Source organism: Carassius gibelio, chromosome B20, assembly GCF_023724105.1.
Source record: "Carassius gibelio isolate Cgi1373 ecotype wild population from Czech Republic chromosome B20, carGib1.2-hapl.c, whole genome shotgun sequence".
Lineage (NCBI taxonomy): Eukaryota > Metazoa > Chordata > Actinopteri > Cypriniformes > Cyprinidae > Carassius > Carassius gibelio.
In genome coordinates this window covers 16,538,989-16,564,264 of record NC_068415.1, presented here as the reverse complement: position 1 = coordinate 16,564,264, position 25,276 = coordinate 16,538,989, and the positions used below count along the sequence as shown (strand labels likewise).

Below are 25,276 nucleotides of genomic sequence, written 5' to 3'. Positions count from 1 at the left end.
TTAGGCTATATGTTATTATCGGTTTACGCATTATTTAGTTATCTATTTATTTGGATCAAAAACATATTTGAACTTGTGTCTCACGTGTTGTGTGTCAACCCTGTTACCAGTTTCCTCTTATTAAATTTTCCAAAAAACTACATCATAGTTTTAAGAAAATAAATGTTTCTCTCATTTTTATTAGGCTACTTTATGTATTGTAGCTACTGGATGATCTGAAATAGTCAACCCTGTTACAATGATAACGTGTAGTAAGCAACTTTTCACAGCTGAATATATATCTGTTGTGCCCCCATGATGTCATGCATATTGTATAACAGCCATCATAATTCCCATTCCCATCCATTCAATGAAAAAAAAAAAAAAAAACTCATGATAACATTATCATAGTTTCAGTACATGAACAATTGCTTTCAATGAGCAATTGTTTTCTCCTTTCTTATATTATATGTTTACGTTATAGTTATGTACAATCAATGACCAATGCTGATTGGTTGTACATTCTTTTTTTCTCTTGTTTTGTCGTTTGTTTTGTTAGGTTTGCAAGAAATGGACGATTTTGAACAGTCAACCCTGTTACTTTGATTTATAACATTTGACTACTGAAAACTGAATATTTGTTAAAAAAAAAAAAAAAAAAACTCCTGGTAGTTTCATGACCTTGAGCACTGTTTTTTTACTGTTAAATTACTGTTCTGAAACAATGTCCAATAAACAATAAAATATTATCATCAACAAATAAAGCATCTTCACATTGTGCCCCTAAAACTTTTTTATGGTCTGGTTTCGTTAGTTAACTTATTCTGTTAAAGTTCTGAAAGGTTTCAAAGAACAGCTTTTAAACATGAACATATATAAAAACATATATAACTAAACATATTAAACATATATAACTCTGAACTTCTTGGATTTCCTATTGGACTCCAGATTCAGCAGGAACAGAATAATTGAAAAAGTGTGTTTTTAGAGGTGTAGCGCCCTCTGTCTGTGTCTTATAGAAATGGTGAGATAGAGGTTTAAATAGAATTTACATAAAATAACATCCCACCAAAAAATGAAAATGAAAAATATTGAACAAACGAGAATGAAACAAAGCAGTCTCCGTTCTCCCAGTCAACGTTCAATACAAATCTTTTTTATTGACATACTGTTCCATTCATTGTTTCCAATCTGCAGTGCAGCTATGAAAGTTCATCTTTGGAAACTCCTGGAGGTCTTTTACACTTTAAACAGGGTTATCCTCTGCTCATTTTTTGAATAGGAAAGAGGGGGAAAGTTTGTATAAGAGGCCTGATCTAGCATTCTGAGTTCCTCCATTGATACTGAATGTCAAAATACCAGGAGTCTAGACATTATACAACTGTTGGCTCTGGGGTACCAATACAAGGAATTAATTAGTAAGCTGAAACTGTCAGTGTAGATGTTTGAGATAAGGTGCTCTCTTTAGTTAACAGGCTTGATTCAAAAACAAAAACCTTTACTGCAGAAATAAAGATCTAAAAGTGAACAGAGGGAAACAAGATCCTCAGTTTTCGGAGCAACATGATGTTTATGTTCCCTAAAATCAGCAGTTTTAACCTAAGATTATCATAATCAGGACATATTAAAAACAGTATGATACGGAAGGCTAATTCTAGACAGATTTTGCTACTCTTTTGTGAAAATGCAACAGTTTGCAAATTGCATAATCCAAATGAATGGAGGGAAAAGCCCATTACCCAAGTTAGCATTAGCCTGCAGAACAAGACTTACTGCATTTCACCATGTTGCTAGTCACATAATATGTCAAGGTAGCAACTGTGGCAGAATTAACCATGCTATTAATCCGTACTTTAATTATTTTGCCTTTATCCCCCCTATGGATAAACTGGGGGATACGAACCATACGGTCATTAGATAAAAGGGTACAGCTAAAAGAAAAGCTAACTGAATAAATTAAACAGACCAGCATCCAAACAGGCACTGTTTCCTATAGAACACAGTATAAAATTGATTAGCACTCCTCAAACTCGTTGACAAACATGCGCTTGGTCATTTGAGTTTAAATGATCGTCTTTAATCCACTCCGTAGCATTTTGGCAGCAGCCCTGGCGTCTCATCTTCAGCTCTCCCTCTCTTTTTTCTTGCACGCTCTCTGTGTGTTGGTTTCCATGTCGCTGGCTCTCTGTGTTTGCAGGCAGAGGCTGGAAGCACCCAGTGGGAGTGTAGGTGGGCCGTGGAAGCAGTGGTTTGCCAGGATTTGCTCAGACGCTGTCTATCTCAGGAACTGACACGGGGTCGGTGCTCCCTGCCTGGTGAGAGGCGCACCGAGGTTCACAGGGCTGGCTGAGCGATTCTGCAGACAGGCTCTTGCTAGACAGAATACTGCTAAGACTCGGCTTCCGGCTGTCCCGTGGCTGGGTCTCGATCTCCACACGGACCTCAATATTAGTCCCTTCCCTGCTGTAAACAACAACAATAAAAAAAAAACTTTAGGAAAAAAATTATAAGGAAATGATGGTGTGATTTATGCTCATTTTTTAAAACCCTATCTGATCACTTAAACATTTCACATGCAATAACACATATTTACATGATTATGAGCTATATTAAAAAACATATATTTCTGAGGAGATACTGTATAAATGCCAGGGCCATATTCATATCATTATGAAATTAGAAATCCTGAATAAAAGAACTAAATATTTGTAAAAAAGAAAAAAAAAAAAATGTCGTTCAAAAGTTTGGGGTCAGTATTTATTTGTATTTTTTTAACAAATGAAAACTTTTATGCATCAAAAGTGACAGTAGCGTTTATAATATTACTAAAGATTCATGTTACCTTCTATACATCAAAGAATCCTGGAAAGTAAATAAAATAAAATATGAAGCAGCACAACTGTGCACAACATTGGAAATAATAAGAAACATTTCTTGAGCATCAAATCAGCATGTAATGATTTCTGAAGGATCATGTGACACTGAAGACTGGAGTAATGATGCTAAAAATTCAGCTTTGCATCACAGGAATAAATTACATTTTTAGAATTTATTAGAACATAAACTAACATTTTACAATTTTACTGTTTTACTGTATTTTTATTGAAATACCTGCTGCCTTCACAAAGATAAGATACTTATCTTACCCCAAACTTTTGAATAGTATTGTATAGATTTAAACAGAACTGCTTCAATACTTGAATAATATAAAATAATAATAAAAAATTCATGAAATTAGCTGACCTCAGAGCGAATGTTTGTGTGCTGCTGAAGGCACACTCCTCAGCTACATCCACGTCATCTGACTGAACAACCTGCACTTTGCTATCAACATATCCATCATGAGGAGGTTCAACTAAGCCCTTTTCTTCAGACTGGACCACACTGGTGCTGGGAAGCGGCATCACTTCCTCCACGTTCACACTCACTTCCTGTACGCCTCCGTCAGATAGAGCTGGGTTGGTCTGACCAGTCCAATGATCACTGACTACATGAGAAAATAGAAGATCTTCAAGAGAAGTTTAAATGTCATCAGATCAGGCCAAACTGTGAGCTTAATGTTACAAAACTAATCTTTCTGCACTACAGTTACAATGTTTCAGATACAAACTTGTACTGAGTAATTAGCAATACAGTAGGATTGTTTTATTGCAAACAGTGTTGTGAGTAATGTACAGTATTAAAAAAAGTATTTATAATCTAAAGCTACAACTAGTAAGCTACACATATTACTAACATGTAGCTGACTACAGAGAATTGGTTAAACTACAGTAAAGATACGCTTAAAAGTAGTTAGTTAAAATTAAAAACTAGCTAACCACAGTAAATATTTTTAAGGTGGTTAAACTACAGAAAAGATACTAGATTATAGACATTAGATTACAAACAGTTAGCTACACTAAAAGCTAGCAAAAATAACTACCTACAAAGAAGCTGTTCAGTGTGGTTAAACTACAGCAAAGATACTCTTAAAATGAGTTATTACACTAAAAACTCCTAGTAAGAAGTAGCTAACTACAGCAAATCTGTTTAAGGTGGTTATACTACAACAAAGATGATCTTAGAAGTAGTTAGTTACACTTAAAAACTCCTAGTAAAAATAGCTAAGTAAATCTATTTAAATCTATTGAAATCTTATTTACAGAAAATATACTCTTACAAGCTTCACTTTAGCTAGAATAAAACTACAAAGAAGCTGTTCAGTGTGGTTAAACTGTTAATACTCTTAAAACTACTACACTAAAACACAAAAAAACTTAAAACTTAGTAAGAAGTACTACAGTGAATCTATTAAAAGTAGTTCAACTACAGCAAAGCAACTCAACTACAGTATTAGTAATAGCCAACTTCACTGAAGCTATGTATAGGACAGTGATGCGCAAGTTGATCCAAAATGAGCGGGTGCCTGCGGTTACGAGTCATCCAAAAATATTTTTTAATGATATTCGGGTCGCGGTCGGTCGGGTCGTTAATTTATATAGTACTAGACACAGTTTTGAAATACATAGGCGTACACTTTATTGGTTGAATAACTGACGCGAAGATGACGCATGAGCTGGTGGAAATTTTGATTCTAAGAGATTCGTTCATTTTCAGTTAGTTCACCAAAATGATTTGTTCAGATTCGTTCACTGATTCGTTCACTGATTCGTTCACTGACCATTTCTTCATGTTACACGAAATACGCTACAGCAAGTAAAAAAAGAGTGTCTTATGTGTTATGTCTTAAGTCAACGAACATATTCACTTGTGACAGAAACTGATTTGGCTTTATTAAAATGTGTGCATAATCGCATTCAATAAATAAAGTCTAAATAAGTTGTTCAGATGAACAAAGCAACGAGATTTTCGTACATAATTATTTTAATTGTTTGGTCAGATAGTTCATATATTATATATTCACATTCATAAATCGGGGATTAAACGTGGAGTTATGTTCTTTATGCTAAATATCCAAACAAGCGTATGTGCACAGTAGGCTACTGCGCTTTGTGAGATTGAAATGCTAAATTGCCGACTAACCTGGTATACTCTCATTCATTTCACTCACGAATGACATGTACCAGTTCATTCAAAGTTCTTGAACGAAAAGATCTCTCAATCTCATTCAGACTCATGAAACTCGTTCAGTGAAGGGTGTATTCGTTCACTACATTCAACAAATCACATGCCCGTCACATCTCATACTTGAAGGCTATTGGCTCGAGGTTGAGTAATTCTTTGACAGGATAAACGGTTCACAGATACCCTCATAATATATTGTAGCTCGCGCATGCAATGCAATAGCGCTACGATGAGCATTTACTACTTTTAAAAAACGCGGTTCAGGAAGCGGGTCGGGTACAATATTTTCTTTTTCTTTTTTTGTGGTCCGAGTTGCGGGCGGGTTTGTTGAAAACGTCGGTCGGGTGCGGGTTGTTTATACACTGACCCGCGCATCACTGGTATAGGAGGAAATATATTTCTGTATACTCTAATATCTGTGTTATATTATCTCTGTATAATTGTATCAGCCATATCAGGCACAAAAATAGGAATCTCAGTATTAAATGGCTAGTTAAATACCTTCTCATTTCTACCTTCTAAAAAAGCAATATGTCTAATGCAACTGAACTACTGTCAGGCTACTGAAAAAATACATTTACACAATTAGCAGTGGCACAACATTTAAGTTAACTGTAAATGTATATTCATATAGGAAAATTTGAGGAAGTTGGACTCACAGTTGGCCAGATCTTCCAGCTGTATGTTCCGTACTTCAGGAGGGTCAGTTTGTGGCCTGCACCAGCCATTACGACACAACGACATGGGAACAACCCCGTAGACGTACGTCAACATAAGAGGCACCCCCACCCCTTCAAGCACAAAAAATTTACTTAGAATTATTTATAAGGTATCAAAAGATTTTCATGATTATTAATTACAGAACAAAATGTATAAGTATACAAGAATACATAATGAATTACTCAAATCACCGACATATTTAGCTCAAAATTGAACTTATTTTCAGATGAATTATGTTAAACAAGGAAAAGGGGCAAGAATGCACATAATAGCAACATAAATACACAGAGGCATAATGCTAGCAGCAAAGACAAGGTCAACGCACAATAAGAGAGACAAAAGGCCATGATCCTCCTGGTTCTGGATAGGAACAGAGTGGCATTGTTGATGGGGACATTGAAGGGGACAAGGCCCCTCTGTGGCTCTCCTGAGGAGAGGTCAGAGCTGCAGAACAGACAGGGCTATTCAGAGGGGAGAATGAGAGGCAACACAGGCTTTGGGTTTGCAAGGAGAGCACAGAGTAGTGAATGTGCTGCGCTCAGGACTTCACGCTATGCCATGGAGATCACTCTGACATTTTAGTTGCAGCCGGCTGCTGTAATCTTCCCCTCCCCGCTCTAGCTCTCACAGGAATGCCAAAGCAGAAGATAGATGAGTCATCAGAGATGACCGGGGCAGTTGCCGTGTGTATGTGCGTGCATGAATGAAACAGCTGCATGGACATAAATAAGCTTAAATGCATGCAAAATGGATGTTAAAGGATTAGTTCATCCCTCACAAAATATTGGTTATTTACCCTCAAGTTATTCTAAAGCCATTTAAATTTTCTTGCTTTTGTGGAACATAAGAAACCTTTAATAATGGCCCAGTTGCTATTATCCATACAATTACAATTAATGGAGATTTTTAAGCTTTAAAAACGTTTAAGCTGTATAACAGATGCAAATGCAATATGAAATATGAATGAAATATCATAAACGCGGTCTTCCAAAGTCATATGATAGCTTTGTATGATTAATCGACTTCAGAATATGTTGCTATTCACCTGAATCATGATAAAAAAGATCTGGATTAACATAATTGTTCTTAAATTTCCAATGAATAATGTCTCTATTTTAGCCTGTTTCTGCTTCAGATGACCATTTAGGCTTCACAGAAAAAGGTCGTACGGGTTTGAAATGATTTTTAAGGGTGTTTTTTTAAAGTTCTACCTTTCTTATTAAATGTCTCAACTGAGAGGCAAATTAGATTCATTTGTCTGAACTCATGCCAGAACAATCAATATGCTTATTTCAGCATCTTTAAATTTACATAACCCAATAATACGACCACTAAAGTGCTCCTTGACTTCTTAATATCCCTATTCCGCACATTCAGTTATATAAACACAGACAGACTTTTAGTGACAGTAGTGAATATTGAAACGAAAGCTTTGTGCATTGTGTTAAACATATGCATAGCAGTATGTATAGAAGTAATAAGTACTAACCACAGTGTTTTACATGTTCATCATGTTATATGCAACCAGCAAGGTGGATGGATGATTTTCTTACCCACAGTAATGGCTGCTATGACTGGAGACACAAAAACAGACATCATGACCCCACTGGCCACTGTCAGATAATGTTTACTTCCTGAGATATTGTTTTTCTTACAGCGACCATGAACCTGGCAAGCAAACAGATACAAACTTAAAGTCTGTTCAGGCATACAAGCATAAAACGTAAAATGTCAAATGTCTTTTCACTTTATTTTTTCTCACAAATTTTAAATAATAACGATGTTCATGGATAAACCATTTATAATAAACATTGTGATAATCCATGAAAGAATAAGAATTGTACATTTTGAGATCATGGCGATTTTAAAAAGGCAATATATCTGGTGTTGGTTCTTGAGGTCCTGAAGAGCATAATGACATCCATGAAATAAGAGCAAAGTGAAACTCTCTCTCCCTATTTTGCAAACATTTTCTATATCACATTTACTGTCTGTTTGAAGGAGACAGGTCTGGTGGATTTACATAAATTTACATATATGCTTTCTGCAGCACTTTTCTTATAATTAGCAAACTGCCAAGGGCATGACCTTGTCTTATTATCATCCCAGAGCTATTTAATGGTCACTGGATGCATTTCATCAAAGAGAGGACAAAATAATGCAGCAAACTTTAGGTCTTTACCTTGCGGCCCATATAAATCGGGATGCCCACAATAATGACTGGTATGGCAATGCCTGCTATAAGTGAGATCACCACCGGAGCCCCGAGCAGCATGCCGACCTGCCACAAAACCTTGCGGGTCTGCGACCACGGCTTCTTTCCCCAGAAAGTGCAGCCTGAAGGACTGTGAGGAAGATAAATTCAAGTATTTTATATACACTCACACAGCTGTGGCATGTAAATGATATGAGGTTAAAGATAAGACAAGGAATATTAGCCAATAAAAGCCAGACACACACACACACACACTGTCTCATTGAATCAATATTTTATGGTCTCATCCTCGATTAGTCTCATGCACCGCCTGGGTGAATTACAATCCTCTATGGTCAATGTCACTTCCTGTTCTGTTCAGTGTGGTTAAATATTAAAGGCTACTATCTTAAAGGGATAGTTCACCCAAAATGATAAATCTGTTATTAATTACTCAACCTCATGTCATTTCAAACCTACAAGTCCTTCATTCAACACAAATTAAGATTTTTTTTTATAAAAGGCAGTAAGGACAAAACTTTGCGCACAAAAGCTATTCTCATAGCTTCATAAAATTATGGTACAACCACTGATGTCACATAGACTATTTTAACGATGTCCTCACTATCTTTCTGGGCCTTGAGTGTGGTAGTTACATTGCTGTCTACGAGGGTCAGAAAGCTCTAGATTTCATCAAAAATATCGTTATTTGTGTTCTGAAAAATAAAAATTAATTAAAGTAAATACACTTATCTCAATGCTTCAAATGTCGCCTTTTTGTTGGAAAAAAGGACTTTAATACAAATGTGGTGTCACATGACAAAATTTGACATGTGTTGTATTGTCTTAAAGGCATAGTTCACCCAAAAATAAAAACCTTTAGTCACCGTCATGTCTTTTCAAACTTGTGTGACTTTATTTCTATTGTGAAACATAAAGAATATATTTTCTCTTTTTTGGCATTTTTGCCTGTATTATGATAGGACAGTTTATATCTGACAGGAAGTGAAGTGGGAGAGAGAGGGGGGCGGGATCGGGAAAGGTCCTCGAGCCAGGATTCAAACTCAGGACACCCGTAGCACTATATTTTGAAAACATGAAAATCAAAGGTTTCAAAACAACACTGACTCGCTGAAAAACATAAAAGATTAAAAAAAAACTCAGACATGTTTCAAAATATCTTCTTTTGTCTTCCTCAGAAGAAATAAAGGCACACAGGTTTAGACTGACATGAGGGTGAGTAAAGGAGAAAAGAGAATTATTTATGTATTCTGTCATTTCATAAAAATATTTCTCCGCCCGCCTGGAGCCTAGCAGAATGAGATGTTCATTAAATTAAGAACCCTGCTTCTGGCAAATTATAAGGGTTGGGTTGCACGGAAAGGGAAATGTGAACAGAGATTTGTACTGATTAATTGATGAAAGTCGGTGCTGGCTAGCATCCAAGAATGGCAAAATCTAGCAGAACTCAGCTTTAGTGCATCGATAGCTCAGTGAAACGGGTACCAAAAGTCACTATTTTAAAGATCAGACTTCTGAAATGGCTCAGCTTCTGCAAGACTTGATTAAGAGTAATCGAGCAAATCTGATCATCTGTAATGTTCATGAAGTCGGCTACACAAGCAACTCGGCACAAACTCAGAATTGTAGGGCCAGAAAAACATATCTGACATTCTTGTGCTGCAGAATTACCTGTTTAGCTTGGACTGAATGTGTCCGAGAGTAGCTTAATAACAGATCACAGACTCTGCTGGTGACTACTGGTGATGAATGTGGGCTAAGTGCTTGCAGACAAATGTCCTATATTTGTCAGTGAAAGCTCTGCACACTGAATAAATGATCTAATTCTGCAATTAGAGATCATACAGTTGTCTACAATAACTTAATCAAATAATAAATGCACGCAGATTTAAAAGCAATAAGAGTTTCATTTACGCACACCCACAGACCAAATTGATGACCAGACCTTAGCCATTAATCAAAGATCTGGCTACGTGCAACTACTCTAACTGTAACTTGATGACTGGGTGTATTGTGTGTGTGTGTGTGTGTGTGTGTGTGTGTGTGTACCTGAGGTAGTGCACATCAGTTATCTCCTGCATGCACAGCCAACAGAACTGACAAGCACAGACTGTACAGTTCATTCTGTTGCAGCTGCCATCATTAGTCTTCATGATGTAGGCACCACAACGTGGACAGGGCTTGATCTCCTCTGCATCTTCAAGAATAAAAGCAGAGCAAACATCTTAGCTGGTGGACACCAAACAGGTATCAGGTTAGACCCTCAATGTTTGTGCCATACCACCAGGCTCCTCGTTGAAGACGTAGAGCGTGGAAACATCATTGGCTCCTGACGTGTGGCGAGCGCGCTGACGCCTGGCTTGGTCACAAGTCTGATCTGGGTGCCACAGCTGGCGGCAGTGGTAGCAGAACTCGGTTTCACAGCCTTCCCGACCACAGCTCAGCTTGGGACACTCGGCACAGCCATAAGCTATCACTGCATAGCTAATGAATTGTAGAAATAAAAGGAGATTAATTAATTAATATTTACATTTATATTTAGATTTGACCCTGGACCACAAAACGAGTCATAGGTAGCATGGTTGATAAAACATTTTATGGGTCGAAATTATAAATTTTTCTTTTATGCCAAAAATCATTAGGATATTAAGTGAAGAATGAAGATATTTTGTAAATTTCCTACTGTCAATATATCAAAACCTAATTTTGGATGAGTAATATGCATTGCTAAAAACTTAATCTGGACAACTTTAAAGGCAATTTTATCAATATTTAGATTTTTTACAACCTTTCTTAAATATATACATATAAATATACACAGTACACACACACATATATTATGTAAACACTAAGTTTTATTTTGCACGTGATTAATTGTGATTAATCGATTTGACAGCACTAATTAAAAATAATTAATAAACAAGAAAGCTCATGTGTGGGAACTTCTGGGTTTACCATATTTACCATTAATTTACCATTATTTATTTGGGAATATTGAACTATACAAAGTACATATAGTCACTATCCACAATATACTGTATATAGATTTTTTTGTATTGTGACACTACACTCTGTTACACCCCATTAATCAATATGTAAAACACATAATTGTATATTGTTATTATTTTGCACCACAGCCACAGTAGTAAAGAGAGGATGCTCTTGGGTCCATGTAGAGAGACTGCAGGTGATACCTAATACTATCTTGTTGACAAGAAATGGCAAACAGCCACGGGTTCCCATCACTAACCTGATCTGGTTACCATTAAGAAACATAACACAAGCCTAGAGGACTATACATAATGCACCACAGAGGAGCACGTGCTTCACGCTGCAGTGCGTGTGACACAACGATTCTAGCAAAAACCAGCTTCACATGGTTTTTAGCGGGTTGACACTAGTTTAGATGGGGGATCTACCTACTGGTTTGACTGGGGATGACCTAGTACACCATTTTTGTCAAGGTGATCAGAGCTGATACACCACCTTGGCTAAACTATGGAGAAACCATAGTCTGAGAAACTACAAGCAACCAGAAAAAGAACAAGACCACAACTTTTTTGAGACTTCCCCCCCCCCCAGGAGTACTCATTCTATTCAAATTAAAACAATTTCTTCTCACTAGTAATTATGTTTCTTGCAAACAATTCCACTGAGTATGTCAGCAAAGTAATCTTAACCTACTGTGCCTAGAAAAAAATATACAGTATCGATACCATACGAGTTATTCCTAATCAGGTTTTTATGAACTGTCTGCTCACTTCAAGTTAATATTTAAACTCACAATCAAATCAAATAAAAATATTGACATTGTTAAATGTCATTTTTGGCAAATCTCAAAATGAATATCCATTTTCAGACCATACCTGAAAATCTTATGATGCTTAAACTCAATTGTACTGTAGCATTTAAAACAACTGATATAAAATGTTAGTTTTTAATTATAAAAAAATCTGTTATATTGTAATTATTTAATATGTTGTATTTACAAAATTGTCTAGAATTTTAATATTGGCCATAATGTAAAAATAATGATGTGCCAGTATCGGCCCTGGAATATTACTTCTATAATCTAACAATAAAATTCAAATTTATATTTCAACAATCTGCCATGATAAATTCTTTGCACTTTTTTTGTAACATTTTTAATTAAAATTACAGATTTGTGTTGAAATGCCAGAAATTATTATGACATTAAGATGTTTTAGACAGTAATATAATATGTTGTTATATTTTATAATATGTAATACAATAGTAATATGTCAAAATATGTAATAAAGTAATATAATATGTTGAGTGAAGTGGTAAATCAAATGGTTTAATAATATTCCTCAATAATGGTACCAACGTGTTGCTTCTGTACTCTTCTGTAAACTGTCTGGTTTGGGTTACACCACATTATTATTATTATTATTAATAATATTTTTACTAGTTTTTTCTTTAGTCTTACTGATCTAAATGTTCTTTCTGTTATCATGTTATAATGGACCACAAAGGGTAAGGGTCATACATCAACTGAAAGCTGAATAAACATGTTTTCCATTGATGTATGTTTGTAAAGATTTGACAATATTTGGCCAAGATACAACTATTTGAAAATCAGGAATCTCAGGGTGCACAAAAATCTAAATACTGAGAAAATAACCTTTAAAGTTGACAAAACGAAGTCCTTAGCAATGCATATTACTATTCCGAAATAAAGTTTTTATATATCTATGGTAGGAAATGTACAAAATATCTTCATTGGAACATAGTGGATGTGCTTCATCATTGTGCTGCATTCAGTCATTTTTATGTTCTAACCTGCAATCTGGCGCCGGGCACCAGCGCGTGTCTGGGTCAGCAGCCAGAAAGCGGCGCAGCTGAAACTCTTCGAAGCGCTCTAGCAGTGCACCGTCATCCAGGATGGCACGGACATCGGGCAGAGCCAGAGCTTCAGGGCACTGTGGGCAGGCGATACCCACACGGCTCTCTGAGATCTCGATGCGTAGGTATTGGCGCAAACAGTCGGTGCAGGCACGGTGCTGGCAGGAGGACAAGCGAGGGAAGTGGGCGCGTGGTTGACTCAGGAGGCAGAGCGGGCACTCGACCAGGTGCTCCAGCAGCTGCTCCTGACTGGAGGAGGACAAGGACAGTACACCCATTGAGCCACTGCTCCCACACTCTGCACCTCCCTCGTCATCTCCCACTCCACCTCCTTCCCCTTTCCCAGGATCTCCTCCATCCCTACCGCCCTTTAATCCAACATCACTGTGAGCCGGGTCCTGAGAGGAAAGACAAAATTACTGAGGACAGTAATGAAAGTTAGGACTTTTTCTTAGTCTAATGAAGATTAGCCACACTGTATTTTAAACCTAGTCCAGAGCATTCAGAACCTCAGACTGAGCAGAAGTTTCACCTTCCAACAGGACAGTGACCCTAAACACAGAGCAAGAGTGGCTTCTAGACAACTCTGTGAACGTCCTTGATTGGCCCAGCCACAGCCTGAGCTTGAACCAAATCAAATATTTCTGGAAAACCCTGAAAAAAACTGAAAATGTGCGTCTGCCTCCATCCAACCTGACAGAGCTTGAGAGGTGAAGAGGTGAGGAGACGAATGGCAAAATAACTGCCAAATGAAGATGATCAAATCTCTTCACATCATTCCAAAAAAGATTTGAGGCTGTAATTGGTGCCAAAGGAGCGTCAACAAAGTATTGAGCAAAGGCTGTGAATACTTATGTACATGAGATTGTTTCCCCCTCATTTTTTTTATATAAATTTGCAAAGATGTCAAACATTGTCATTATGAGTATTGTTTGTAGAATTTTGAGGAAAATAATAAACTTTTTGGAAAAAGGCAGTAACTTAACAAAATGCGGAAAAAAAGTGAAGTGCTCTCTGGATGCACTGCAGGTATGTTAACATTATTATTAAATAAAAATAAAAATAAAACAATTAAATATAAATAAATGTTTTTACTGTAAATTTAAATTAAATCCATAAAACCTAAAATGCTGCTACCATATTTTTTTTCAGTGTAGCTTGATGAAAATTGTGTGTTTTTATCTAATAATAAAATAACAGTCTACCCACTCTATTTCTTGCCAAAAGGAACAAGAAGACACTCCCAGTAAAACAAATTAGATAAAATGGTTCAGGGGAAGGGATATGAACATCATGGATATAATTCTTCCACTCATTTTGAACACTTTGGTGCCCCACTGAAAGTGGTCCATACGAAGGCCCAAATGTCCAGTGAAGGTAGATTTAATTTCATTGTATGGAGAAGAGCAGCTTGCACATTTTAATAAATATTTCCTTTGGTGTTCCGTCGGGACAAAGCCATACAAGTTTGACAGATGAGGACAGTTTAAAGTGAATGAATATGTAAACCGATTGGAATGACCAAATTTTAGACATGTGAGATTAAACTTTCTTTCTTTCTTTCTTTCTTTCTTTCTTTTCTTTCTGTCTTTCTTTCTCGATCAACAATCTGAGGGGGCATGACTGACTGAGCATGATGTTTCTAAAAGGAATTAAGATGATAAAGTGTCTACCAGGTGAAATGAAGCATTACCCCAAGCTGCTTCCAGAATACAGAAATTAAACTGAAACGGGTTACAGAATAAATGTAGATGTGGTCTTACTTGTTCCACATGCTCATGCTCATTGGGTGTGAGAGTAATGGCCACTTCCTCCTTGTTCAAAGTCCCGGTGGGCTTCTCAATCTTGGGGTCAGATTTGGGCTTTCGGCTGAAGAAGCTGAGAAAACTGAGAGACTGTGACTGCTGCTTGGGTCTCTTCATTGTACAGAGCTGGACAGTCCAGCCAAAACAGCATGAGCGGATCGGGCCCCTTTTGTTTGTGTGTCTCTGTTTGTTGCTTATGGTCTGACGCTGAACACAGGCAGAGAGACCATTGTGAGAGAGTACGAAAATTTTCCACAACAGAGTTCCCTGATTAAGGTCATCATTGTTTTCTTCTCACATGAAATGTTTTCTGTTCCTTCAGTTACCCAAAATCACCACAAATGTTCATCCCTGAAAGGAAAAACATAAACAGATTTATGAGTTGTGAAAGTAAGATTGTTGCAGAAAACATCTCTCAGTGCACATCCACTTAAAACTTTGGGGTCAGTAAGATTTTTTAAATATTTTTTGAATTACTTTTATTATGCTCACCAAGGCTGCATTTATTTGATTAAAAAGTATTATTAATTAAAAAATATTATTACAATTTTAAATAACTATTTTCTGTTTTAATATATTTTTACAAAATGTAATTTATTCCTGTGATTACTTATCAGCTTTTTGCTGAAAATTATTCACCATTTGACATTTTACAAACTGAACTATATCCTAAATTAAACAAATATTTATTATAGAAAAGTGTATTCAAGTCACTGTATCAATGAACTGAATTCTAATGAATTAATGAACAGATCTGGACAAAGATGAGCATCACATCATTGACCCCACAAACAATTTATAAAAGAATCAGCCTTATAAACTATTTCCATCTTGTCCCTCAGTTCCAAGCCAGGTGTGACTGATTAATAAGCTACAAACAGATGTTTCCAAAGACCTTGATTATTTTCCTGGCTTGTATTCCACCCACACACAAAGACACCTGTGTACTGCATGCTTTGACTGAGAGGGAGTTATTGTGTGCTATGGAGTAACGTAGCTCGTGGAACGGAGAAGTCTAAGCTCTATTTTATCCCGATACATGATCGTGTGAAATGAATCTCGCAACTGGACCACACACTATTACACTCATATCAACAGTCAACATGTAATGGAGAAGGAGGTGTCAGACAGACGATATATAGTCCAGACTGACTTCTTTTCCCTATGGAAGGATTCGGAGGCTCCAGTGTGGGGGTGGGGGTTTTACTTTCAATTCTTAATGCAACCCTCTTTGAAAAGAAACACTCTTGTGGTGAACCAGACGTGAAGATGGACAGTGATGCACCTGGCAGACACCACACCAGCTAACATCATTACAGAGGAACATCACGTTCAAGCGTTTCAAAATTGAACAGACAAACTGTATCTAGCTTTAAAATCTGATCTCAGTTGACCAGTGCTAGTATTGTTTACTAGCACTAAAACTAAAACTATTAAAAAATGAAAACTGAAAGATGAAATAATATATAAATACTAGAGGGAAAACTTTCTAAATATTAGAATTACTTAACTGTTAATTACTTAACTTTAACTGGAATAAGAAGGCTAAATAGAATTATGTAATTTATAATGTAAGTTAATTTATTAACTAATAAAAATGACCAAAGCATAAAACAAAATGACTAACATTTAAACTACTGTAAACTAGTGAAAACGTGAAAACAGAAAATATACAAATAAAAAATGAATCAAAATATGATATAAAAGTAGTACAATTGTACATAAACTATGCTAAAATAACACTGCATTTGGCAAGCTGTCCAGCTCTTTTGCTGTCTAAGCATACAAACCACTAAATGATTCAAGAATAAAACTAAAAAAAGAAAGCACATAATCACGAGGATCGATCTCGTTCAGGCATTACAAAGACAGCTTTGACAGCTTTTGAGGTCTACCAGTAAATCTAAAAAACCTGTGAATTAAATTAAACATAAATCATATTTAAAATTTATAATAATATTTAAAAAATAAAACATTAAGATGCTTGGTAAAAAGCAGTACTTTAAGCATTATGGTCATTAGAAAAAAAATGGTAATATGAGAAAATCAATGACTTATTCTTCTTGTCGTAATGGGTCTTCATAATAACTACATTTCTTACACTTAACCTTGCTAAAAACAATGTCGAGAAAAGTCTTAAGAAATACTTATTAAATCCCTCTGCAAAAAACCTAAAGATCCTGTAAAGATCAATATTTTGATCTCAGATAAGCAGCATCAGCCCCCTCTGGCAGCATTACGTAATTAAAGTGAGGGTCTGTGTCTTGTCTTAGACTGCCCCATTACTCAACAGAACAGAAACCAATAAAGAGGAAAGACATATAATACCAAGGTCATTCAACACGCTGACAAGCAGGGTTTTAAAATGCACTGGACCAACCGTTAAGCATGAAGAAAGGGCGTTATAATGAAGGCTGTGAGAATAAAAAGCTTGATTTTAATGCATTACATGACACATTAAAATTATTCCAGAATGCATCTGGACATTCTGCTTTAAAATTATGTTTTATAGCCAGGCAACATGGATAATCTAATTGCATATCATTATTATCTAATATAATACTCACCAGCAGTCTCTTGCATATATGGAAAATAAATCCTTTTATCATGTATATTGCAGTATCCCAGTGGGCCTCAGTGATGAGGCAAAGCTCAAATCTGTTTTATAGCTTCTCTGGCCATAGAGCAAAATCCTGTGGCTGAGATCTTTGGATTGGCTTCGGTGTGTTTTCTTTCTCTCCGTTCCCAGGACTATTCCTGGACATGCACTCAACAGTTTTCTTGTTTAACCACACTAAGCAAAGTTGGGCAACAACTTGGCAACCCAAAAATATCAAAGGCCGAATGTAATGTTATCATTGCTTTGTTTACAATTATATCAGGCTCTTCTGAAGAGGGAGGGGATCCCATTAACACCCTGACTGACTAATATAACTCTCATCAGGAAAGCATCGTGGCAATACCGTTTAGGACGCGATATGAGGACACACCTCCACATTTCTGGGCCACGAGCGCATCAGTGATCCGGCATTTACACCAACTGATACTTTAATGATACAGTACGGACCTTTATAATACATGTAGCTATTTACGTACAGAATCACATGCACGACCTCTAGATTATGCTGAAATATGTCTGTTTAGCTCTGCTTTAAATTTCATGAACTAAAATTCGTTGTCTAAGAACCGAATTTGTAATAATTAATCAGAAGGTCTGACCAGGGTAGAACAGCACTGCAGGGAGTGGCAAGGTTATTACGTATTGCCGTTCACCCCTGCCAAATAATATACTTGTATGCTTAAATTCCGCTTATAATAGACAGACGGAGGCAGAGAAAAACATCCTTTATCTAAAAGATAACGCACAATAATTTAAAGAAATCGGTCTCTTACCTCCCTCCGCTCAGTGCGTTATCAGCTCAGCACCACCGCGTGGCTCCTCCCACTGAACGGCTGAGGACGCGCAGGCTCTCGTGGCTCCTCCCACTGCTGTAAAACGTCGCCTATTTGCGTGTCTTTCAGCGTTTTCTGGACTCTGTGGTCCGAGAGATTCGCCGCATGACGTTGGCGAGGAGATCCCCCGAACCCCGAGGTTCCCTCCTCTGAGTCTGTACACCGGCGGCGCCTGCTGCTTGAGAGCTAGTAATGGCCTGCGGGAGAGAGAGAGAGCTGCCTACTGCAGTGATCCCAATCGATGGCATGACGTAGAATCACTTACACGAAACACATTTAATGGCATTTGGTAAAGAAACAGTACCCGTTTATCTGTTCTTGTTTGTACACACACACACAAATGGCATTAAATGTGTATGTGCGCGCGTGTGTGTGTGTGTGTGTATTACTATTATAATTTTTATATAATAGTTAATAATAATTAGGACGACAACTTTGTATAATGGACTGTGGTACAACAGACTTTTGCTACAGCAAGAATAGTATAGAAAGAAAATATTACAATGATCGTTGCTGCATAATATAATATAATATAATATAATATAATATAATATAATATAATATAATATAATATAATATAATAGGTAAGAATTATTCATATTATTGCGCCCACAATATTCCATAAAAATAGAAATGTAAAAATAGAGCGGCTTTATGTCCCCGGAAACGCGTAACTGGGAAAACGGATATACGCAACGTAGCGGAAGAAAATGAATACAATGGCAATTTGGAAATCAATTAAGTTATGAAAAAAAGAGCATTAATTGCCTTTCTTTGTGGTGGATGTGTTACGGAATGGCGGACTGAGAGCAGTAGCGCACCGTCAGACGCTGTTTTGCCTCGACTGAAACCGTTAGTTGTTTACCGAGTCAGCCAGAAAGAGCAGGTATATTTATGACATCTGCTGAGCTTGACAATATTGCTGGAGTTGAGTTTTTAGATGTGTGTGGTAGGCGACATATCGCTGGGCGGAAATAGCCATGCAGTTCAGAACACACACACACGCATTCTGTAGATCTCGAGTTTAATAACGTTACATATTTTATTTGCTGTAAATGACGCGAGTCTATGCCACTGTAAGATTAGCAAGTTAGCTCCTAGATGCGCCGTGTATCTGTGTTGACGTGCATGTCAGTAACGTGTGTTATGTCAATGCTTTTAAAGGATACTTTGGAGAATGAGTTGATTGTTTTCGAGGGAATCCAGAGGAGGTTGAAAATAAAAAGGCTACGTTAACTGGAAGATGCCAAGAAGAAAACAACAGAATCCACAACCAGTCAAGTGTAAGCTGCTTTCTCTTCTGATATTATTAGCGAAGTTATTTGAAACGTGTATCACCCCCCTTATTTGGTTTTGGATGGTTTTTACTAATAAGGAGAAAAATCATAGAAACTCGTGTTGTCTTTTTTTGTCATAATATAAACTTGGAGATGTCTCTCTAGAATCTCTGAATGTTAGCTGCATTAAGCAGACTCTTCTGTTACAGTAAATTACAGAGACACCCCGACTAATTGGTTATAGTGTTATAATTAGTTTATAATATCATTATAAAGTATCTATTTATCTATCTCTCTATGAATAACTTATAATTATAAATAAAAAGTGGTAATTTTGTATTGAAAGAAACATAATTGCACTACCATCTGTTTTGACTTTGAATTGTGATTTCAGGTGTAAGTCAAGCTGACTAGATTCTTCTGATGATTATGTGCTGTGTATCCAGTGTCCTTTATTTTAAAATGTAAAATGTGACTAACAAAAGTAGCAGTTGTTTCTGTGTTTTTGTCAGATTATGAAGAAGAGCTAAATTTAGCTATCTATAAGGTGAAATTCATTTTAATATTAGTTCATTTTAAGATTTTCAGTCTTAGCTGGTAAATTAATTATGTTTTAAGTTTGTTTCTTTGTGTCCTCTTTTTTTATAAAGTTGTGATTTATTTTCAGTCTCGTCCAGCAGATGGCAGTAAAATTACAGTAAAGCCTGAACCCGTTACTGGTCGATTCTGCATGTTTCTTTAACTTACTTTTCCGTTTTTTTCTTTACATGAAAATCACATTAAAATTGTCTTGGGAAAAAAAAGTACATTGCCTTTGTTTATTTTTACTGTTTCTATTCAGATATTAATATACTTATTGTTTTTTTGTTTTTGTTTTTTACCCTTGTAAATTGTAAAATATGAAAATCCATCATTAAAAGTTCTATAAATAAAACTGGCAGTGTGATGTCATTTCCACTGTGACTAGCCATTTTTCCACTAGTAAAGATGAAAGATAAACTTCTTTCCTGTCAAGCTGGAATTGTCATTATGACAAATATTGTGTGAAAAACTGATTTAGTTTACCGGTAAATAATATTTCATTCATAAAATGTTTCTAAAAAACAATGTATAAATTGTGACTTGGTTCAAATGACAGATGAAATATCTATTATTATCATAATAGTATAATAACTATTATTATATTATTATTTTTTAAAAAGTGCTTATAATTTAAGAAACACCCAATTCTTATGACGGTTTTGACAGTTATATTTATTTTAATTATTTAATTATTAATTATACAAATTAGCATATTCCCACAAGTGCAGTAAATCATCTTGTTTGTATAATAAGTGTAAGATTCAGCATGACTTTCACTTGCTTGTATGGGCATCATATGGGTTTTGGACGCATTTTTTATTATTATTATTACCATTTTTACTTTTTAGATTTTGACTTGTATAAATAAAAAAAAAGAAGAATGAAAAATCATAGCAAAGACAAATAGAAACTGAAATAAACACTGAAAAATGCACACATACAGACAATAACATCACAGCAGACATTATCAGGAGTGATAAGGAGAGAAATATGACACAGAGACTGTCTATTTTGGGTCAAGTTGCATGATCTTTCAGTGTTGTTTTTCTATTACTGCTGTATTTGACCATGACCCTTTGCTTTCAGTGGATTCTGAAGATGGATTAGGCACTGTACGTCCAGCAAGCCTTACCTTTGAGAGCGACTTTCTCCTGGGACAAGAACTCGAGTTTTCAGATCCTGACAATGACAACAAGATCATAGGTCTTGAAAGGTTCTCAGGTGAGTTACATGAGTTTCTAAGCCTAACTTTGGTAGGGAACATTAAAGGGTTCAGACTCAAAATTTTCATTAGAAGTAAAAACAATCATTATTTTACATAGAAATTTCTTGTCAATAATTTTCTTTTTTAAATTTTAATAAAGTGATTTTTTTTTATTACTTGAAAATAAATTATATGATGGCTACTGCTAAATCTTGAGGATTTTAAACATACTTTAGTTTGCTTTATTGCTGGAATTTGACATATGTGCTCAATATGCAACATTAACTGCAAAGACTGACTTGTAATATTAGTGCTATTATGCAAACGTGCTGCATTTTGTCTGTCTGCGAGCCATGTGATCTTTCATGTACAGATGGAAGAAGTGAGCCTACCGTTCTGGAAAATTTCTCTGGTTTTGGCATTCTGACAGAACATACAATCTTAAAATGGCAAATCAGGAAAAAATACACTGTGCCACCACTATTATATAAGGGTCATCAAATCAAGACAGTCATCACCATCAAGGACACATTATAATAAGGCATTTAGTCATCATCATCATCATCACCATCATCATCATCTCCTCTCAGGGTCTTTATCATAGTTGTCATCATCATCACCATCATCATCATCATCACCATCATCATCATCATCATCTCCCTCTCATCATCATCATCATCAGCAGGACCATTATAGTCATCATCATTATCATTAGGCTGGGTAATCATCCACCTGGGGTTTCTGAAACGGGCGATATAAAGGCCCGCTCAGACTTCAGACTCACACATTTCTCCAAACTGCATGTGCATGAGGAGTGCAGAAGGAAAGCAACGTTTCATGGAAAGACAGTGAGCAGAAACACTATAGCCTTGTGTTTTGTTGGAGTACCATCTTTTATTTGTTGCATTACTTAACGTTTGTCCACTGGCTTAGTGGGTAAGTATAAACGCTAAATATTTTCCCTAGAACTTCATCTGTTGATATTTTGTGCAACATTTGTAATTTTGACAACTGTAGATGCATGTGATCTTGCATAAAAGTTTTACTTTTTTTGTGAGAGCATTTGTCTTTAGTAACTCATGATACTAATGTTACGGTCAACTTCTACTGAAAGTCTTTTTATCAGCCCTAAATTGTAATCGAATGCTTTCACACTATCTGAGATTGCAGAAAACATATCTATGCAGCTGCAAAATGTAATGCAGTTTCCTGCTGTGGTCCTGTACAGCTGACATCAGTCTGCCTGGCTTCCCCTTGGGAGACGAGGAGAGCTCATCCTTCAGCCGCCTCAGTATGGAGAGTGACGCCGATGACCTGCGTGCGACCGAAAGCGAGCATGAAGAGAGGGTTTCTGAGTCTGCCTTTCCCTCTTACCTCTCTTGCAGGGGCTGTGGGCAGCTCCTGGAAGACCCCCTGGGACCCGGCATGGACTTGGTGGGGCCCTTCTGCATGCGCTGCTGCAAAGGGAATGCGGATGGTGTTGTGGACAGGAAGCTCTGCTCGGGCTTAGGTTTACAAGCGGAGGCTAGAGGGGGAGGGAATGAGGGCGCTGGTGCGGAGGATGGTTCCCTAAAGCTCCACTCATGCACGCTCTGTGGTTTCACTTCGCGCTACACTAACCATGTTAAGAGGCACATGAAGACGCACAATGGCGAAAAGCCGTATGGGTGTCCGCTGTGCTCCTATGCATCGGCACAACTAGTAAACCTGCAAAGGCACTTGCGCATACACACCGGGGAAAAGCCCTATAAGTGCAACCACTGCACATTTGCGTGCAGTTCCTTAGGGAACCTGAAGAGGCATCAGCGTATGCATGCAGTTGTAAGCCCGGGTCAGAGTGCCCTTCAGCCAATAAGCGGCAACGGTTTAAACCACATTATGCCGGGTCAGAAGGAAAAGGAAGTGGCTCCTGCCCCCACCGAAGGTAAGTAAGGTTCTTCTTTATCCACTGGGGCTGATGATACACGGGGCAACTTTGGTCAATATTGCCATCAACGGGCAACCGGGTGAGACACAGGGCCCACGACTGATCCAAATTTGTTACCCATTCTCAGTGGGAAAGTGCCCAAGTAACATTGCTCTAAAAAAGTTAGCCAGGAAAGTTGCTAAAAAAGTTGCCATGTGCATCATCAGCCTGAAAAAAACATTGAAAAGAGAGTATTAATTCAAAATCCTTCAGTTCCAGGTGCTGTGCAATCTGCCCTGCGACCCCACATGGAAAGGGGTGGGAACTACTTGCACGCCCTTGATGGCCTCAGGCTTGCGCAGCAGTCGTCAACAGGGGTGTTGCAGTCTGGACAGAGTGCATCTGAACCTGCCTCCTTGCCCCCAAGGTTCTTCCCCTTCACTTGTCGGCTGTGTGGCACGGCCCTGGATGACGAAGACGGATCCTCGGCCCAAATATGCGCAAAGTGCACCCTGGAGATGCTCACTAAGGACACATCCAGATGCCCCGCTGAGCGAGGGGACAAGGTTTACACCTGTGCTGCCTGCCCCTTCCTCACCCACTACCCGAACCACTTGGCCCGCCACATGAAGACCCACAGCGGAGAGAAGCCATACAAGTGCCCACAATGTGACTACGCCTCCGCCCACTTCGACAACCTCAAGCGGCACCATCGAGTACACACCGGCGAGAAACCCTACAAGTGCCACCTGTGTGACTATGCCTGCGGCAACCTGGCTAATCTCAAGAGGCACCAGCGGGTGCATTCGGGCGCTAAACCCTTTCAGTGCGCCATCTGCAACTACAGCTGCAACCAGAGTATGAACCTGAAGCGGCACATGTTGCGGCACACAGGCGAGAAGCCCCATAAGTGCCAAGAGTGTGGCTACACCACTGGCCACTGGGACAATTACAAACGACATCAGAAGAAGCACAGCCTCACGACAGATGGCTGGGCTAAAGTGCAGTTGCCTGGAAATGAGGAAGAGATGGAGGACGAAGAAGAGGTGTAGCCTCTTATTGCAAGACAGTTGTCCATATGAGATTTTACTGTTACTGCATACGCTTTGTTGGTTGCTCTTTTCTTAGTACACTCATTTATTTTGAAAGCCATTATTTTAGACATTTCTTGGAATTGTCCACAAGCTGCTACATGAAGTCATGCACAAATTAAAAGACAGTTACCTGAATGTCCTAATGCAGGGGTTGTCCTGTCCCGCTCCTGGAGGACTAGCCTTCTTGCAGACTCTAAAGCATAAAACACTAAACACACTTTAAACACACTTCTAAACACACATTAAAACACTAAACACACCTGAAATGGCTAATCAAGGTCTTTAGGATGACTTGAAAATTCCTGCCAGGTTTGTGGGAGATGATCAGCACTAAACTCTGCTGGAAAGCGGTCCCCCAGGGGCAGGTTTGGACATTCCTGATTAATGCCTTTGAACAAGGCAGTTTGTGTTACACAAAGAGTGTTCTGAGCCTGATTGTGGTTCATTTATCAGTGCCAAACTCTGCACCACTGCCACAGGAAGTTCTTCTTTAAGCCTGGAGCTACATTGCATGCACTTAAAGTTTACCCTGGTTGGCTCTTTTGAGGTTTTATGTGTTTGATCATTTATTGACCATTTGATCATTTATTGACCATTTATTCATCAAAGAAATTCAAAACCCTACTGATGAAAATGTCTGTTATGTTGTGATCTTTGATAATCTTGTTTTTGCTCTCAATAATTCTGAGAGGTTATGTTGCCTTTTATTGTTGTGTGTATCTTTTTTGACTGTGAAAAATGCCATTTGTCTGAGTTTACTTGAAGCAAAATGGTGCATAGTGGGTATCCGTGTCATGCTGAACATAAGAGCTTTTATTTTTGTATGTGATTTCATTTTTTTTTTTTTTATCTCTGAGGAATGTTTGGCATGTATTTGCCACCCCTTGGCATTGTTAGCTATACTGAAGGACGACAGTAACCGTAAACCCTAATATGCAGTTAAACCTTCAGGTTGCCAAAAACGACAGATCATTGATGTAATCTTGTAGGTGTGTGATGCTCGAGTGTTTTCTTGTTATTATGCAGTGGTTTCATTAATGCCTTAACCTCAAATAAAAGAGTTTGTGTTGAAACTTCATCTAAGTTAATTTGCCATCTTTCAGTCACACGA

General features: G+C 37.5%; 2 protein-coding genes across 10 annotated transcripts; one reads left to right on the top strand and one right to left on the bottom strand.

Annotated features, from left to right (window-relative positions):
- Positions 1-1,113: 1,113 nt before the first annotated feature.
- On the bottom strand, positions 1,114-18,315 carry si:ch211-278j3.3 (E3 ubiquitin-protein ligase RNF19B). 5 transcript variants are annotated; one of them, XM_052587261.1, is made up of 11 exons: positions 18,043-18,309; positions 15,803-15,934; positions 14,608-15,000; positions 12,782-13,242; positions 10,260-10,462; positions 10,028-10,175; positions 7,946-8,108; positions 7,317-7,431; positions 5,703-5,834; positions 3,223-3,487; positions 1,114-2,442 (listed from the first exon to the last, which is right to left on the bottom strand). In XM_052587261.1, exons 3-11 carry the CDS (start codon positions 14,764-14,766, stop codon positions 2,244-2,246), a joined length of 1,845 nt encoding a protein of 614 aa, XP_052443221.1. In that variant the 5' UTR covers positions 14,767-15,000; positions 15,803-15,934; positions 18,043-18,309; the 3' UTR covers positions 1,114-2,243. The 5 variants fall into 5 exon arrangements, with proteins under 5 accessions (XP_052443221.1, XP_052443223.1, XP_052443220.1 ...); XM_052587263.1 differs by lacking the exon at positions 15,803-15,934 and having other exon boundaries at positions 1,114-2,439; positions 18,043-18,315; XM_052587260.1 differs by lacking the exon at positions 15,803-15,934.
- Positions 18,316-18,784: 469 nt separating this feature from the next.
- znf513a (zinc finger protein 513a) lies at positions 18,785-25,243 on the top strand. 5 transcript variants are annotated; one of them, XM_052587265.1, is made up of 5 exons: positions 18,785-18,988; positions 19,267-19,385; positions 21,048-21,182; positions 22,394-23,089; positions 23,345-25,243. In XM_052587265.1, the coding sequence occupies exons 2-5, from the start codon at positions 19,346-19,348 to the stop codon at positions 24,121-24,123; spliced, it is 1,650 nt and encodes a 549-aa protein (XP_052443225.1). In that variant the 5' UTR covers positions 18,785-18,988; positions 19,267-19,345; the 3' UTR covers positions 24,124-25,243. The 5 variants fall into 5 exon arrangements, with proteins under 5 accessions (XP_052443225.1, XP_052443229.1, XP_052443226.1 ...); XM_052587269.1 differs by lacking the exon at positions 18,785-18,988 and adding an exon at positions 22,056-22,101 and having other exon boundaries at positions 19,371-19,385; positions 21,048-22,013; XM_052587266.1 differs by lacking the exon at positions 18,785-18,988 and having other exon boundaries at positions 19,371-19,385; positions 21,048-22,101.
- Positions 25,244-25,276: the final 33 nt, after the last annotated feature.